Raw genomic sequence first — 18,397 nt, forward strand, 5'->3', positions numbered from 1 at the left:
ATTGTTGGAACTGCGTTGAGTCTCAGTTTTTTTTTCCCAGTTCGTGCAATATTCGCGGCTCAAATTGGTCTTCAGTGAAATGTAGCTAGAACATATAGCGATGAGTTAATAACTCAGGCAAGATGAAAAAAAAAACAAATCTTGCATACAATTGAAATGAATAGCATGTTACATAATCAATATTCATTGCTTAATCTTCGTAAATACAGCAAAGTGATGCAATGCTTCCGGCTGATTTTACATCGATGGGAAAAGGCTTCTGGCAGAAAAAAAAAGAAAAACGCGGAATTGCGGGTTAGAGCTCCAGCTATCAAAGGGAAGGTTCCCGGCCAACGCCTAGTATAGTCACGATCAAAGTGCAGCGTGTACGAATCAAGTGAACACCCCCTGCACATTGGCCGTAGCCCGGATAAAATCAAACCATACTTGTTAACCCACTCATGCGTGGAAGCATGGCAAGACATATTGAAGAACTGAAAAAAAAAAACGCAGTAAGAACTAGCAGCGCTCATTACCCGCAATACCGCGGGTTTACTTGCCAATAAGTTTTTCAAGGCCAGCATTTATTGTTCCTAAGTAACCGACGCACACTACAAGTATAATATCGAATGACTAGCTCCTCGACGAGCCACAATTTCGATTTTTAGTAAAGGAGGCCAGGGATCGTAGCATAATCGCGACAAATGCAATCGAAAGGATGTACCTTCCCACATATCATTGACAGCAGAAAGCAGACTACAGTGCTGTACTTCTGACTGTACAGAAGCCGATATCGTATGAAATGATGTAGCCTTGCAGAATATCCAGCAGAGGACAACCTCATTTCTATGCAACGAACATAATATTAAGGAGCACGAAAAATAGAAAACGTAGCGTCAGGTGACGCGTTATTACGGGCAGTGAGAAAGGCGCCTTACCTCGCAAACAACGCTGTTCTTTGTAGGAATGAAGTTTTTTCTGCCAATATTGTGAAGCCACTGTTTCTTCCGCAAGCCGTCACGCTTGCCTTGAGGTACCATGAACACCGCATAACCATCTTCAGGCCGCTTGCTGCAGTTGTACGCGCAACAGCACGGCATAGCGCTTGCACGTTGCAATTAAAGCACAGCGCGCAATATTCGCTCGCCGAAAATAGGAGAAAAATGGCGCGTAGGAAAAAGAAATACACAAGCAAAACGCCGGAGATCGCGCGTTCCCAAGGGCAACGGCAGGAAGACCAATCATCTTGCTGGAAATCGGGCGGAGAGCCGGCGCTCGGGCATGGGGCGCGCAAGGGGCGAGGAGGAAGCGAGGAGGTTGCGCTGCGGCGGCAAAGTTCAATCGTTGGCGTAACTTTCAAATGATCAAGGGGCTTTAGGCAGGACAGCTTTCGATGTACTTTTTATCGTTAAATGATATCTAGAGACGGGCTACCGTAACAATTTGAGCAATGGAAGCAAGTGAATGTAGCCGATTCATGTCATGCATGTTTAAGAGCACTAATTCTAATCGCGCTACATTTGTTGCGTCAGCCGATAATTAATATACCCTACTGCTTGAGCGGCTACTGCGCGAGTTCCCACACCTCCACTGGGGTTCTACTCTTAAGGATCCATTATACATTTCAGATCTATTTACTCTACCTTAGGCTACTTTCGTTGGATGACAAAGGCGTTCAAGCGTGCGTACGTTTCCTAAAGGCTGCCGTTGTTGCATTAATATTCAGTTTTTCGTGTCATTTCTATGCAAACACAGTATTCGGAACTCGCACGAAAGGCTGCCAAGACGAAATGTTTTCGGTTAGGGCTTGAAACTCAGAGGCTGCTGTCTTCGTCCAAATGAAAGAGTTGCAACTGGAACAGCGACACACGCGCATGCCACCGCTGTTAATCTTTTATCTTCTGGTAATCATCTCCTTTTGGTTGTTATTTTCTTCTTAGTGCGAACAACAGAGTAAAGAAAAAGATTTTGCTAAACGCGGCAACTCTTAGCTGCTAAGCTGCGGCCGGCGGAAATGAAACGATCAGGGAAAGAGCGAGAGAAGAAAGAACAGGGTTTGTAAAAAGCGTAGAAAAAATAAAGCGCATCGCTTGCCAAATTAGACACGTTTCGGCTATTCAAGACCATTTCTGCGCAAAAGAATGTGTAGCGCGTGCGCACTCTCCGTAGAATGCCCTCTGTTGTCACCGAATCCCCACATACCAGAGCAGAGGAGCGGCACTGCACGCTCCGATTTGAGGCTATTTTCCTCCTCGACGCGAAAACGATACAACATGCTGTGGCTCTACTGAGAACAACTCCCTGCGCCACCGTCAAGCTGAGCTGGCTCAGCACCTTCCGCGCTGTGCGTATGATGTCCTAGCCCTGCAGGAAACTTACGCGCGCGCGGAGGATGTCCCTCTTCATGGCTACATAGGATACAGTGGTGTGACTGAGTGTACCTCATCCGCGTGCACCGCTTTGCCGTGTCTTAACTCCTCCCACCCACCTGGGAAACCTCGAGTGGCTGTGTAGGTTCGCTCCAACATCCCTTACACTGTCATCGATGTGCCTGGTGTTGTGAGTGGTCCTTTCGAATGTGCCGCAATTACAGTGCGAGTGATTCGCCCCAACTGGGACGCCACTGCCATTTCCCACATCGTTCCCCTGCTTTCCTGGGACGCTATCATTTGGTTTGGTTTGTGGGGTTTAACGTCCCAAAGCAGCTCAGGCTATGAGAGACGCCGTAGTGGAGGACTCCGGATACTTCGACCACCTGGGGTTCCTTAACGTGCACTGACATCGCACAGCACACACGAACCTTGCTTTTCGCCTCCATCGAAAAGCGGCTGCCGAGGCCGGGATTCGATCCCGTGCCCTTGACAACAGTAGTCGAGCGCCGTAACCGCTGCGCCACCCCGGCGGGGTGGACGCTATTATTTGTGGTGATTTTAATGCTCATCACACTCTGTGGGGATGTGGCTCTATTAGTCGCCGGGGTGGAGAGCTACTCGACGCTACCCTCTCTGCAGGACTTCATCTCAATCAAGGTGAAGTGATTTATGTCAGTGCACGAGGTCCGTCCAGTGTAATTGATCTCTCCTTCGCTACCGAAGCCAGTGCGCGCGACTTCCGGTGCGAACCCCTCCCCGACACAAATGGGTCCGACCACTTCCCCATCGATCTCTGTCCCCGTGTTTCGTCCCAATGTGCACTCTTATAGCGAAAATCTGTTCACACATCTAATCACTGCATTGGAATCTGTACAAAATAGTGCCGCCCGGTTCAGTCATTCCTCATACTGATATGACATCAGTGTTTCAGCATTGAAAGCAAAATCCGAATTGCCATTTCTTTCGTTTCGTCCCTGCATTGTAAGCCTTGCTCTTTTTCAGAAGTTTTGAAGCGAAAGCTTCACTGCGCCAGCTTTTCGACCCGTCAGCGTCACGAAAGTTTTCACCTTCATGTGACCTTGACAGATACGGCGCCTTTTCTTTCTTATAGAACCAATTTACCATGGAATCGAAAGCTTGTTGCGAATGTTGTTGCGACTGTAGTAACGAGGAAAAGAAAATGCACGGGCCTTTTTTTTTTTTGCTATCTTTATTGCCTCAGGGCATAAAAAGAATGCTATAAAGGATGAAGGGTGTGGTCAAATAAATGAAAAAAAAAAAAGATTGGCTGATGCACGGGCCTGCTACTAGCTCTGTAGCTAAGCCACCTCCGCTGCCTCGTGCGGACAGAGATTTGATTGATTTATAGGAAGGGAAAGGCGCGGTAACTGTCTCACTTGTTTTCTGAGGACTATTTAATGTGGACACCTCAACCGCGCCGTAAGGGAAGGGAAGAAGGTGGGAGTGAAAGAGGAAAGAGGAGCCGTAGTGGAGGGCTACGGAGTAATTTCGACCACCTGGGGATCTTTAATGTGCGCTGACATCGCACAGCACACGGACGCCTCATCGTTTCGCCTCCATCGAAACGCAGCCGCCGAGGTCGGTTTCGAACCCGGGTACTCCGGCACAGTAGTCGGGCGTATTACCACTGCACCACCCCGGCGGGGCTCGTGCGGACAGAGAGGAAAATAGAGGAGGAAGAACATTTATTTCCGCCGAATATGGCGCGGCAGCCACCTCCAGGTTCGCGCGCAGGCGTCCGGGGAGGCTGTCGCACCGCGGCCGGAGGACACCCGGCCCCGTCTAGGAGAAGAGGTCTTCAGCCTCGGCCGCCAGGCGGACGGCGAATCGCTGAGTTATTTTCGTCGGAGCTTCATAGCGTGGTCTCCCATTCATCGCTAGTTTTAATCGCGTTGCGCCCCGGGGCACGAACGCATCTCCATATTATGCGATCTAATGTTGCCACGTGGCCGCAAAATTTACAAATTTCGGTTTCTGCACCGTCCCTCTTCCGCCCTCTGGCACCCGTCCAACTCCTTCATAGGGGCGAAAATAAATTTCGAGCCATGGAGTCTTCTCCAGTCGTATGATTCCTTTTTACTCAGGGATCTATCCGGTGGCGGATATATTCTCCGGTCTTTCTTCAGGTTGTCGGTTACATCCCTAAACGTACCAATAATTCTTTGCTTTTAGATGTTGTGGAGGCCTCCGCAGCACCCCAATGTAGCGAGGAGCGGGCGAGTATGTGGGCAGTCTCGTTGCCGGCGAGACCGGCGTGTGCTGGGGTCCAGATTATGGTCACACTTTCAGCGAGAGACGACTCGTTCAGAATTTTTACAGCACGATTGCTGACTCCAACCTTGCTAAAATTCCTAACCGCCGCTTTGCTATCGCTTATGACGTGTTTCACGCCTGGTCATGCAATGGCAATGGCTATTGCAATCTCTTCCGCCTCTACCGGCTGTAGATCTCGGTTTCTTTCGATTCCAATGGCGATCCAGGTGTCTAATAGGGCGACCGAGGTTACGTCACCTTCTTTCCCGATCGCTGCATCGGTGTAGGCGACCGATCCCGGCGGGAGTTTGTCCAATTTGTTAGCGAGGTGCTTAGCTCTGCTTTTCCTCCTCCTCTCGTCGTGTACGGGGTGCATGTTCTTCGGTATGGGCGATTCGATGGAGGCGAAACGAGGAGGCGTCTGTGTGCTGTGCGATGTCAGCGCACGTTAAAGATCCCTAGGTGGTCGAAATTACTCCGTAGCCCTCCACTACGGCTCCTCTTTCTCTCTTTCCACTTTCACTCCCACCTCCCTCCCTTCCCTTACGGCGCGGTTGAGGTGTCCACAGAAAACAAGTGAGACAGTTACCGCGCCTTTCCCTTCCTCTAAATCAATCAGTTCGATGTGGGCGAGACGTATAGATGCTTTCTGATTTCTCGATCTATGCTTTCTCTGACACTTTCGCCTTCCCCGGGCGCTAGCAGGTTTACCCAGTCGAGGACTTGCCTACCCGTAGCCGTTCCTGCGAGTCGCTCTCTCTGGGACAGCCTGACCGCCGCAGCCAGCTCTTTCCACTCATTATGCAACCCCATTTTCTCTAGAATGTCGTTAGAAGTAGTTATGGGGAGTCCTAGAGCGCACTTCGTGCATCTCTTAATTATGGTGCTTAATTCGCGTTCTTCGGTCTTGTTGATATTTAGGAATGGAGTCGCGTAGCAGATTCTGCTCGTGACAAAAGCTTGTACGAGTCTGTCTACTAGCCTCCGCGAGACCACTCCTTCTGTTGGACGTCTTAAATACTCTGACTACGAGCTCCGCCTCATCTTTTAAATCAGGCTGTTGTTACTGCCCCTGCGGTTGATAATCATACCTAATATTCTAATTTCATCTACTTTCGGGACTTCGTTCCCGTTGACTTTAATTTTGATATCTGGAGTTATCTTCCCACTACTGCTGGTCATTACCAGGAGCTCCGATTTTTCTTGCGAACAGCATAGACCTACGTCCTCTGCGTGTTCGCTGATTATATCTGCTGCTTCTTGGAGCCTGGATGTGATGTACGAGTCGTTCTCTTTGCACATCCAGATGGTCACATTGTCCGCGTAGATGCTTAGTTTTAAGTCATCGAGATGGCCAAGCTTACGGGGAAGCTTCCTCATTACGATGTTAAAAAGGAAATATGAGAGCACAGCCCCCTGCGGAGTGCCTCTGTTACCCAGCGGGAACTCCTCCGAATTTAAGCCCTGAAAGCTGATGATCGCCGTCCTGTCTCGTAGTTGTAGGTTCTTTCGCCTACTCTTAGCTCAGCGAGCCCGTCGAGAATGGCGTCGTGGCTGATGTTGTCGAAAGCTTTAAGATCTAAGCCTAGAATAGCTTTCGTATTTTTTTTCCTGAAGTCTCTGACTACATCGTTATGTAGTCTGAGCATGGTATCATGTGTACAGAGGCCGGGCCTGAATCCGACCAATTCAGCCGGCCACGCATCATTCTCTTCGGTGTATTTGGTTAGCCTCCCCTGAATGACTTTCTCAAGTAGTTTGCCTACGCAGGATGTTAGTGATATTGGGCGGAGTTTCCAAGCCCGGTGGTTTTCCCTGCTTGTGGATTAGGGTGATCTTATCCCTCTTCCACTCTTGGGGTACTTGACCACTCTCCCACACCTGATTTAAATATCTGGTTAGGGCATTGATCGATTCGTCTTCCAAATTTGCGAGCATCTTGTTATTAACGAGGTCCGGCCTGAAAGCCGAGCGTCTTTTTAGGCCGTGCAGCTCCGCTCTGACTTCTGTCACTGTTATGGACGCGCCAAGCTCGCTGTTCGCCGTTCAGTTGTAATCTCTGTAATGCGCTGTGGCGGGGGGAGCTACATACGTGTACTTGAGCTTGTAAATGAGCTGTTTGTCCGTACCCTTAAAGTTATATCACGCCTTGGCCTGTTCTATGTTGGCGGCCGTTTTGGACTGGGGTCTATCAGGAACCTGAGCAGTTGCCAGGTCTTGGCCCCAATCATGGTGCCCTCCATCTCGTCGCATTTGTTATCCCAACGTTGCGACTCGAGTTTCCAGGCGTATTTTTCTATTTCGACGTTAGAGAGTTTTAGCTTACCGTGATCCGCGATCCGCTACTGGGATCCGCCACCGCGCGTTCCACTGCGCATGCCCAGACCCCCCTTGACGCCGACAGATGGCGCCACATACTGGATGTCGGCACACAGACCTGCCGCGTCGGGACCAATTAGCTTAACCGCCCCGCCCACGCGCGGTAGAGAGCCACGGTGGCGGATCGCGGATCACGGTAAGCTACTCTCTGTTGTATCTGGCTATCTCTCTCCTGAGATTTCGGTTCTACTTTTGCTTTTTGAGCTTCTTCGTTAGCTCTTCTTTCTTTTTGAACATGCCGAATAGCCTGCTATCCATTGCCTCAGGCAGAGCTTCGCCTTTAATTTCTTCGGTGGCCTCGTTCACATGGGTAATTGGGCGGCCCAATTTTTAATGCACTCTATATCTCCAATTTCTTCCCGTTCTCTGATCTGTCTGAATTTATCCCAATCCACTTGTGTTTCCGTCCGATACACAGCGGGCTTAACGCTCACTTTCCTGCTTAGTTCTACCTCTAGCATGTAGTGGTCGCTACCTAGATACTGATGCTTGTTCGTCCACTTGACTATGCAGAACTATGGCAGAGAGTCAAGTCCGGGTTTGTGTCCGTTGACACACTGTTGGCCCCCCTCGTCGGGCATCTAATGTCGTTAGCGATGTATAGGTTTGACTCATTGATATCTTCCAACAGCGCTTGACCCTTCCGGCTGCTCGTCGTGTAACCCCATTCTCGATGTCTGGCATTAAAATCGCCGGCTATTATTAGTTGGTTCTTACTTGCCAGGCTAATCGCTCTCTTAAATATCGGGCCAAACCTCGCCTTCGTGCACTTCGGGGAGCTGTACACATTGAGTAGAAATATGCTGTCTCTGTTCTTTTTACGGGTCAGAATTTCCACAAAGACCGTTTCGGTCTCCCTGCTGCCTACTTCATGCTGGACGACGGCGACGTTCTTTTTGACGTACGTCACGACCTGTGTTTTACTTCCCTTCCCGCTATCGTAGATTTTGTACCCCGAAAGCTTCCATACACCTCGCGTTTCCTGTAGAGCCATTGCCAAAGGCTGTCTGTTCTGGCTAGCTACGTACTGTTGCAACAGCCATCACTTCATTGACAACGACCGGCAATTCTATTGCCAAGTTTTAGACGTTTTGGGATCCATTACGATTGTGATATTGTATACCCGATGTGTTGCAAAGGGCTTGAAGCATCGTTTCTAGCACTCCAAATCTCGCCTCGAGTCTCTTGTTAAGGTTCAATTCGAAGTCTATGATTTCATCATTGACTAATTTTCTAAATGCCACGTGCTTTCTGGCTTGTCCAATTACACTAGTGTCGTCTGATTTACGTTTCGCGGGTTTAGCCTGATCGATATCCATTTCATCTGAGTCGTCACTGTCCCCGCCATTGCTCTCGCTTGCCCCACCGGGGCCCCGTATGACGGGCGGCCTGAGCATCGGAGGTGCCGGTGCAGGTATAGTTTTTGCCTCTTGTAACTCTTAATTACCTCGACTAGGGATTTGAGGGTTTCTTTAATCTCTTTGATGTCTTCTTTAATGATTCTGATTTCTTTGCTATGCTCGGCTTGAGTCTGTTAATTCCGAAAGTTCCGAGTTTTTTTCTTTGGAGACCCCACTAGCGAAGCTGACCGACTTAACACCTGCGTTAACTTCTTCATTCATCTTTGCTTGTCCGGCCGGCGTCTCCCCGGGCTTCGGCCAGTGTTTCTTGTCGTCCTTAGGTGGCGGTGGTTGTGGCAGCCACCTGTTCTTGCTCCTGGATCTGGGCTCATCTCTAGTGACGGATGCACTGGAATCTCTCGCACGGCCCGTCGTGCCCGCGGCGTCGCCTCTTCCTCTCGATCTGCCCTGGGTTTGCGTTGGCTCCTGCTGCTTGTTTTGAGCCTGGATGGCTTCTTTCTCTGCTTGTTGGGCTTTGAGAATGTGCTGGGTCCGGTACATGCTTCTGCAGCGGTTGTGCCCCACGGGGTGGCAGCCGCCGCACAGTAGGCATTGCGGCTCGCAATCTTGTTCGTGCCCCTCCGGTGGATTAAGCATTCTGCACCCTCGGCATCGAGGGCTGGTGGGGTCCGGGCAGACTTCCGACCGATGTCCCAGGTTGCCGCATGCGTAGCACACGTCGAATTTCTTTTTATAGAGGTTGCACTTGGGGGGGGGGGGGGGGGGTATAGCAATCCATTGAACCACACCTCTCGCGGGACTTGTCTTCGAAAATGATGAGCACGGTTTTGGACTTTTTCCCGAGCCACCTCGCTCCAACGTAGCCAGGGTTATCTCTAAGTCCCTGCCGAATTTCCTGCTCCGTTACGCCCAGCGGAACGTTGTATATGACGCCCTTGCCGCCCTCCGGCATGGCCGCGTGAGCAGTTGCGTCTATCTCAAGTGGCCCGATTTTTATGGTCGTAATTTGCTCGTACCGCTTCGCCCTGCTGAGCTCCGGGGTCATAATTAGTAGGGACTGATTCTTCGGGTTGGCGATGAATCTTTTCCCCGTTCAGGTTGAGGCCTGTAGCCGTAACCAGGATCTGGCGCAGCTTCTATCCTGTTTTCCTTGTCAGTTGATCGGCGCCGCCGTGCGGTCGCAGCACTACGCGGAACATCTCCTTCGGTATTTTCGATCTGACCGTGCCTACGGATCTCTCGGCGAGTGACCTTCCTATCGCTCTTTGCCGTGATTTGGCGGCCTCGGTCCCTTCGCTCCCCTTCACGGGTGCCTCCTTCGCTTGGGACGCTGCGTCGCATTCCTTCACATATCTGCCTCCTTGCCGGCGGAAAGATGAATTTTCTTCTAAGGCCTCAATCGCCTCCTTGTTTCCATCCTTACTAGTGTCAAAGTTCAGCTGGCAGCTCCGATTTTCCTCGTCCTGCCAGTCCATGCCGTCCACGCTCCGAGGGTCTTCCCTCGAGGGCGGCTAGGCCGGACGCTAGGTTTAACTTGGCGGCGTGGTTGCTCCGAACTTCAAAGTATCGTAAAAACCAAATTGGTGGTCCCACCTTCTAGAGAGTTGGTTCCACTTGATCCTCGGGACTTCGGAAAATCGGTCCGAAGTGAGATGTTGCTGGGTGCACCCAAAAGCCGCCGAAAAAGGCCATTAACAGCAGAGCTCGACGTGGCAGCGTCTTCACTCCTCGGCGTCACCTGGTGCTCTCAGGAAAATAGAGAAGAAAAAGAGGAGGGAAAGAAATACGCGCGTCGCAATTAAAGCCTCTCTAGTCGCAACAGCCGTCGTCCATCACCGAAACTGTAGCGGGTGCAATGACGGCCTACAACAGATACAGATTCGGTGGCAGGCTAGCCCCCGCCGCAGTGGAGGGTCGGGGGAGGTGGTGAAGGGTGGCAGTTCCTGGCCCTACAGGGCTGGGACGGTAGGTCAACGCCGCTTGCGGCGGGGGCTAGCCAGTCACCGAATTTTTATCTGTTGTAGGCCATCATTGCACCCTCCACTGCTTAAGTGGTGGACGAGGGCTGTTGCGGCGCCCTCTCTCTCTCCCTCTTCTTTTCTTTCTTCTCTACTTTCTCTCTTCTGTCCGCACGAGGCAGCGGAGGTGGGGCGCACGCCCCGCCGGGGTGGTGCAGTGGTAAGACGCCCGACTACTGTGCCGGAGTACCCGGGTTCGAACCCGACCTCGGCGGCTGCGTTTCGATGGAGGCGAAACGAAGAGGTTCTGTGCGATGTCAGCGCACGTTAAAGATCCCCAGGTGGTCGAAATTACTCCGCAGCCCTCCACTACGGCTCCTCTTTCTCTCTTTCCACTTTCATTCCCACCTTCCTCCCTGCCCTTACGGCGCGGTTGCGGTGTCCACAGAAAACAAAGTGAGGCAGTTACCTCGCCTTTCCCTTCCTATAAAAATATATTAGGTGGGGCGCACGTTAAAGATCCCCAGGTGGCCGAAATTACTCCGTAGCCCTCCATTACGGTTCCTCTTTCTCTCTTTCCACTTTCACTCCCACCTTCCTCCCTTCCCTTACGGCGCGGTTGAGGTGTCCACAGAAAACAAGTGAGACAGTTACCGCGCCTTTGCCTTCCTATAAATCAATCAATCAGGTGGCTCCTTTTTATGCCGGTTTCCATTGGGCGAACAGGAGCACTTTTAGCTGCACTAAAAGTGCTCTCGCGAGTTTCGGCGCCTACCAGTGGTCGAAAAGGAGCGTTGTGTTCTATTGGCGGTGGAGGCGCGTTTTTTGGGTCCAGAGAGCAGCCGAGAGCGGTCCTCTGTGCTCCGCCGCTGGCGACGGAGCACAGGGAGACGGAGGAAGTCACGTGACCTTTTTGACGTCACTTATGGTTATTCGCCCGGAGCCCGGGCAGGACGGTCGAGAAAAATGGCGGAAGACGGCAGCGGTGGCGTTCGGCCGGCGGATAGAATTGAAACGGCAGCTGCTAAGCGCCTATGTCTGGATGAAGAATTGCTACTGCTATTGGACGATGACAGTAGCTTTAGCACAAGCTCATGTACAACCTCCTCTTCCGATAGCCCCTTCATCGTGGCCACGAACAGCCGCTGTGCTTCTCCACTCAAACCGCGACAAAGGGAAAACGCACCGAAGGTACCGCGCGCGCGGGAAGGAATACGGGCAACGCGAGCGCGGGAAAAGTTTGATCACATGACGCCTGACGTAACGCGCTCCCCCTCGCTACGCTGCTCTCCGAGAAGCGTGAATGTTCCGTTGGGGAGACGAGAACGCGCGTCCCCAGTGCTCTCTGTGCGCTGCTCTGGCTGCTCATTGCTCTTGCTCCTGTTCGCCCAATGGAAACCAGTATTAGTTTCGATGCCTGGGTGCAGCCATATTAGTTTGATGGTGGCGCCCCGTATGGGCCCAACTGGGAACATCCGCTCCGGTCCTCTTAACACCATCTTGGGCTGTGCTGTGCGTGTTGATGTGCGGTGCGGCAGTGTAAAAGTGCTGTTTCGCGGTGCTCGTGAAAGCTATCCGACACATTGGTGCTATTTGTGCTTTGTTTGAGCGCGCCAGCAAGCCGTATACCATCCGTTTGAATAACGGCAGCTGTTGGAAGCAGCACTAGCGGCCGCGGTGACTACGAAAGACTGCGATCCACTTCCGCAGTGAGGATGTATCTGTTATATCTTTCACGATACATGTATTTTTAATTATATTTTATAATCGCAATGGTAACTGCACATACAAACACACAGCGAATGAACCGTACGGGCAGCTACCGAACGCGGAATGAAGATACTACGAAAGATGCTTTCCAGTTATCGCCGCATTAATTTAACATGGGACCCAATTCGATATAGGATCGAGCTGTCCTGCATCAAAAATGTATACTTTCAAGTTAAACCACGGTTCAAGACCAGCACATAAAAGAAGTGTCTAAAGTGGTGTTCGCCCTGCGGCACAACAACCCCGTCCCGTACCAGCATCGTTTGCACGACGTATTGTTGAGCAAAACGTCGAAAAACGTGCGCTCTCAGCTGCGCAGACAATAAATTCGCAAGCAGATACAGCAGCGCTTACGAAAGCGGCGCCGCCCGCTGGCGCGGCGGTCTACGGCACTCTCGTCGAGCGCTACTCCCTAGCAGTCGCTGGGCCTAAATTGTTTCGCATCGAAAGCACATCCGACGACGCTTTGTAATTGCTCAGCGCTAGAGTAAATGGTCTCTCATGGAACTGCCTTACTGCCGATCCCATAGTATTAGTAAAAGAAGGATGTAAATTTCGGTGACGCCTTAGCAGCGGAGCTGCAGCGTGCAGACGATGAGCCGCGGGCCGCACCAGCGGCAATCTGTTGCGTAACTTATTTGTATTGCAATTATGATTAACACGGTATGGGTCAAAAATCCGCAAGAAATACCTTTTTTTGCTGTCGGCTTATTGTTTAAGTGAAGAACAGATTTTAGCACGCTCTTGCGTTAGCGGAAGAGATTCACCGTATCGTTGGCGCGGAGGGCTTGCAGGAGGCACGGCCTGCCCGGCGTGGGCTACTACGGTGGAGAAAGTGAAATGGGCATCATATTCGTGAATCTGTCATTGGTACTAAGTCTATCTGGCTTACATAAACCGTTCATCGGCGAATAAAATAAGGATAGACTGGAAAGCGGTGAAGCAAAAACATATCACAGCCGAACTCGGACTGTTGATGCATGCTTCCCGCATACGCTTTCGGCAATCATATTGCGATTTCTTTTATTGTTTGTGCAGTCCACGTCATGCATTGCTGTCCCGATTACATTACCACTAAAAGGGGCGCTAATAAAGGTATTTAAGTCTCTCAAACGACAATATACTGAGGTGTAAGGCCGCTCTGCTATGCATGAAGCGTGCGAATGCACAGCCCACTCGGTACTGGCAACAACGAATCGGGGCAAGGAATCTGGTTAGAGAGTATTTTCCTCCTCTCCTGCTTTCTCTCGGTAAAACGGTCTTACTCTAATATATTCGTTTAGAGCACTATAGCTCAGCTACAGAGCCAGTAGCAGGCCCGTGCATTTTCTTTTCCTTCTTCCTACAGCCACAACAACCCCAGCCGCAATAAAGCGGCGGCGACCTACCAGTCCCAGCCCCAGCCCCTTAGGGCCAGGAAAATGTTATCTTCCTTCTCAAGCTTGGCAGATACCACGCCTTTCCTTCCTTATAAACCAATGTACCATATACAGGAAAAATATCAAAACATGATCTTGACCTGCTTAGGTGTAGGTGTCAATTTCGTAGCGTCCACTCAAAAGTATCAGGCGCCTTCGCTTCCACAAAGACTAATTTAAATAAAAATTATGAAAAAAGCGCTGATTGAAAAGCGGGTATCACTGCAACGCATACAGCTTTCGCTCTATCACTAGGTTCCAGCCACGCTTAAATACTCATCTTTGAACCAAGCACCGTAAACAAAGCCACAGCCCGCATGTCTCACAGCACAAGCATCCACTTCAAGCGGCGCGCCCACAATCGCACACTACCACCTTTTCTTCCTCGCTCTTTTCTCGAGCAGCTAGACTCCTTTATGGGGCAGTGGTAAGACGCCCGACTACTGTGCCGCAGTTTCGAACCCGACCTCGGCGGCTGCGTTTCGATGGAGGCGAAACGAAGAGGCGTCGTGTGCTGTGCGATGTCAGCGCACGTTAAAGATCCCCAGGTGGTCGAAATTACTCCGTAGCCCTCCAGTACGGCTCCTGTTTCTCTTTTCACTTTCACTCCTACCTTCCTGCCTTCCCTTACGGCGCAGTTGAGGTGTCCACAGAATACAAGTGAGACAGTTACAGCGCCTTTCCCTTCCAATAAATCAGATTTTTTTTATGACATCGTAGACATATGCCATCGTCACCTGTTTTTCAAAAACGTGTAACCGATATCCATAGCTGTTTTTTAGTGTTTTAAATTTATCCCCAGCCCTTATGGAACATCCCCTGAAATGGGCCCTTCAAATAATAAAAACTGAACTCCAACTGGTAGGTCAACGCGGTGTGGTCGCGCGTCTTTCTCTCCCTGTTCTTTTTCTTTCTTCTCTATTTCTCTACTATCTGCACGAGGCAGAGGAGGTGGCTCAGCAACAGAGCCAGTAGCAGACCCGTGCATTTGCTTTTCCTTCTTCCTACAGTCGCAACAAGGTCAGTGTGCTGTGCGATGTCAGCGCACGTTAAAGATCCCCAAGTGGTCGAAATTACTCCGTAGCCCTCCACTACGGCTCCTATTTCTCTCTTTCCACTTTCACTCCCACCTTCATCCCTCCCCTTACGGCGCGGTTGAGGTGTCCACTGAAAACAGGTGAAACAGTTACTGCGCCTTTCCCTTCCTATAAATCAATCAATCATTCTAATTGGTCAGCGCGGCTTGCGGCGGGGGCTAGCCTGCCACCGAATTTTTATCTGTTGCAGGCCGTCATTGCGCCCGCCACCGCTTAGGTGGTGGACGACGGCTGTTGCAGCACGCGTCTTTCTCTCTCTTTTTTTTCTTCTCGACTTTCTCTCCCTTGTGTCCGCGCGAGGCAGCGCAGTAAGAGTGGTAAGACGCCCAACTACTGCGCCGGTGTACCCGGGTTCGAACCCGACCTCGGCGGCTGCGTTTCGATGGAGGCGAAACGAATTGGCGTACGAGTGATCTGCGATGTCAGCGCACGTTAAAGATCCCTAGGTGGTCGAAATTACTCTGTAGCCCTCTACTAGGGCTCCTCTTTCCACTTCCACTCCCACCTTCCTCCCTTCCCTTATGGTGCGGTTGAGGTGTCCACGGAAAACAAGTGGGACAGTTGCCGCGCCTTTCCCTTCCTACAAATCAATCAGTTTTTTTCGAGGCAGGGGAGGTGGCTCAGCTACAGAGCCAGTAGCAGGCCCGTGCATTTTAACGCTACCGCGTTAAAATGCTCCTTAGCTCGTGTCGCAGAAAAGCCGGTGTCGTCGGCGGCGTTGGCCGTGAGCGATAAATCTCGGCATGCACTTCATAAATAAAAAGCAACTTCCAAGATGGGCTGGGTGGGAATCGAACCAGGGTCTCCGGAGTGTGAGACGGAGACGCTACCACTCAGCCACAAGGTTTTTTTTTTTATTGCCTGCTTAGACACATCGCTACACAACAAAAGTGAAAGCGCGTAAAGAGAATGCATGTGGCTCCAGGCGCAAAGTCCTTTTTCTTTAGGCTGCACACCGGAACCTTAGAGGTAAAAACCTTGATGGAGGAAAAGGGACTGTACGTTCCCTGGGGTGTGCATTGTTTTTTATGCAGAAAGCCCGAAACCGTCGAGCACGTCTTCTTGGAGTGTTTGGGTGGCGTGTTCTTTTGGGACATACTGCAAAGAACACTGAAAAAAGACCTGCCACTACAGGGTTTTGAATATTTGGGGCTGGGATTTAAAACATTCCTATGCAAAATCTACTACACCATTCGAGCTGAAATAACGTTCACAAAGTAGCAAAATATCGTCTACGTTATCTGATAAGTGATTCAACATCGGTACTTGCCTAGATTTTCCGAAATCGAGAAAAAACTGCTCTCGGCGGCGTGCACAATTTTCGCAGAAGAGAGTCGAAAAGCTATTTTGACATGAGACGTCATCTGTCGACCAGTGAGACAAGCTCCATCCCGGCCGTTGGCGCGCTTGCCTTGCTGCCCGACAGATGACGCATCATGTCAAAGTAGCTTTTCGGCTCTCTTCTGCGAAAATTGTGCACGCCGCCGAGAGCAGTTTTTTCTCGATTTCGGAAAATCTAGGCAAGTACCGATGTTGAATCACTTATGAGATAACATAGACGATATTTTGCTACTTTGTGAACGTTATTTTAGCTCGAATGGGGCAGTAGATTTTGCATAGGAATTTTTTAAATCCCAGCCCCCAAATATTCAAGACCCTATAGACCCCCGAGGAATTCGTTTCCTAGCTGTGGAAAATGATGAAGGCGTCCCTTTCGACGCAGTAATGCTGATGGGATTGCACTGTACATGGAAAGCCTGCATGGCAGCGCGACACGCCGACATTGATGCAAGGCCAGTACTTCTGCGATTCCGTTGCGGCGTTCGTGGCAACCCACAACAATGTGTACCCGGTGCCCGAATGGGTATCGAGAATCGCGCCCCTTATGCACATGAAGAGTTTTTAGCCCCTTTACATCAGTCAAGGTTTGGCTGGAAGTTTTAGCCCATACCGACGCTAAGTACATGTGTTCACTCAGCCACGAGTTCGATGCTTGAAAGCGGTACAAAAGCGCATCTAGTGAATGCGGTGTTGCCTTAGAAACGTGCTGTAGAACATTATACTGCGGTGTATATCGGTAATTATGAGCATGTTACTTACAGAAGTCGCAGTTACACGAGTAGCAAAGTACGTTTCCGCTACTTTTCTTCTGCGCTCTGCGCACATGCAGAGCCATCTTGCGGCAAACACAGAAGAACCCCTCCTCGCAATGTGCGGTGCTGCCCCGACACGTGGCGCGCCACTCGACCCTGACGTTTCGCCGTGCATCCTCACGGGTTGTAGAATCAAGCGTCTTTCCTTTCTTTAGATGACTATCTTCGCTCACCCACCTCTCCCCATCGGGCCGCGCGGGTACCGGTGCGAGGATGCCCCAATACCCTTGCGTTTAATAAGTTTTCTCGCTCTCTCCTCTTCCAACATCCAGCGTGCGTCACTCGAACAGTGGTGTTTAGGCGACGATTGCTAGATGCAGCGTCTGATGCCGGACGCCTCTGACGTGATCGCTGCGCCGTAGCGCTTCTGCTGGGAAAGCGTCCCCTGCTAACGCTATCGCGTTCCACTCTTGAAGGCGAAGCTTAAGCGTCCTCCGATTTTTATTTTCCTTCTTCCATAACATAACTCACCTCTGAACAAAGAGCATAGAGTGAAGCTCTTTTATCCATCACTGCGGGGTGTCCTAAAGCGATTGCGGTGAATAGGTAATAAGCAAAGCTACCAAACAAAACAATAGGGGTATGCGTGCACTTTATTGCAGACATCATCTCAAAGATTTATTCGCAAAGAGTTATTAAAAAACCTGTTTAGCAGGAGAGAGTTCAACTTTCAAGCAACTTACATAACAATTTCATAACGTTATTCAAATGTTCGGTGTTGTCTGTGATGTCGCTCGCAGTTCCATGATTTGTGGTTATTATAAGCAGGTTAGAATAAATGGACCCCCTTCGCCAGCTCGGAAATGGGGCATTTGGCTACAGTCTGCTTACCCCCCCCCCCCCCCCCCTCCGCGCTTAATTTGCCGCGGTCAATACAACAAAACAAGCCACGTAAAGAAGAAATAAAAATGATGCGCCAGTCTCACTGAGAAGAAGTAGGCAGCGGAAAAGGAGCAGCTGACGAAGCATTGAAGTACGGTGTACATTGCAGCCGTGAAAGCTCGAGCATTTAGCCAGTTTTGAAGGCACTTACTTTCTCCGCCGCACAGCGGCAATCCACCGCTGTCGCCTTTCCCGCTCATAATGACGACCGGGAAATGCGTGGAATCGCGCGTCGGGGGCGTTCACGTACGTGTTGGAGCAGCCGACGACGCAACAGTTGTTCTGGGACTTTTTCCGGGGCTTCATACTCGCTGTTTCATCCATCATAACTTCATAACTTCGGGCTGGACAACGTAGGATAAACCGCCGCCCCGTGAAAGCTTCTCATGAGGCTCATTAGCGGCGCCACTGTTGCAGCCCCCCCCCCCCCCCCCCGGTAGCCGATAGCATTTTCAGGCAGGCTTTCATCTCAGAGACTTGCTAAAGGTGGAGAGAGTGAAATAAATATACATATGGGCTTTTTTCTTTTTGTCATTCGTGCATTGGGCTACACGGTGCCTGACGAAAGAGTATTAAAAGAAAGGCCGAGGCTGGAGACACGCCCGTGGCAGCAGCCGACCCCACACACGTTTCTCCTGCTGCCACGCACGGAAGTACGTCACACTCACGTGACCCGCGCATGATGACGTCAGTGGATGCGCGCTTTCGTTTAAAATGGCGCTCTGCAAGTGTTCAGCCGAGTAGCGTTTCATCT

The 18,397-nt window shown here is 50.8% G+C and overlaps 1 protein-coding gene across 1 annotated transcript in view; it reads right to left on the reverse strand.

Moving 5' to 3' along the window:
* LOC146177694 (uncharacterized) overlaps window positions 1–18,026 on the reverse strand; it is a 51,543-nt gene extending 33,517 nt beyond the window's left edge. Inside the window, exon 1 of the mRNA XM_084580535.1 lies at window positions 17,795–18,026. Coding sequence (XP_084436661.1) covers window positions 17,795–17,970 — 176 coding nt within the window. The 5' untranslated portion in view covers window positions 17,971–18,026. The remainder of the gene's footprint in view (window positions 1–17,794) is intronic.
* Between the last annotated feature and the right edge of the window lie 371 nt (window positions 18,027–18,397).

This window comes from Amblyomma maculatum, chromosome 10 (genome assembly GCF_055883805.1).
Source record: "Amblyomma maculatum isolate TAMU_Amacu chromosome 10, ASM5588380v1, whole genome shotgun sequence".
Classification (NCBI taxonomy): Eukaryota; Metazoa; Arthropoda; class Arachnida; order Ixodida; family Ixodidae; genus Amblyomma; species Amblyomma maculatum.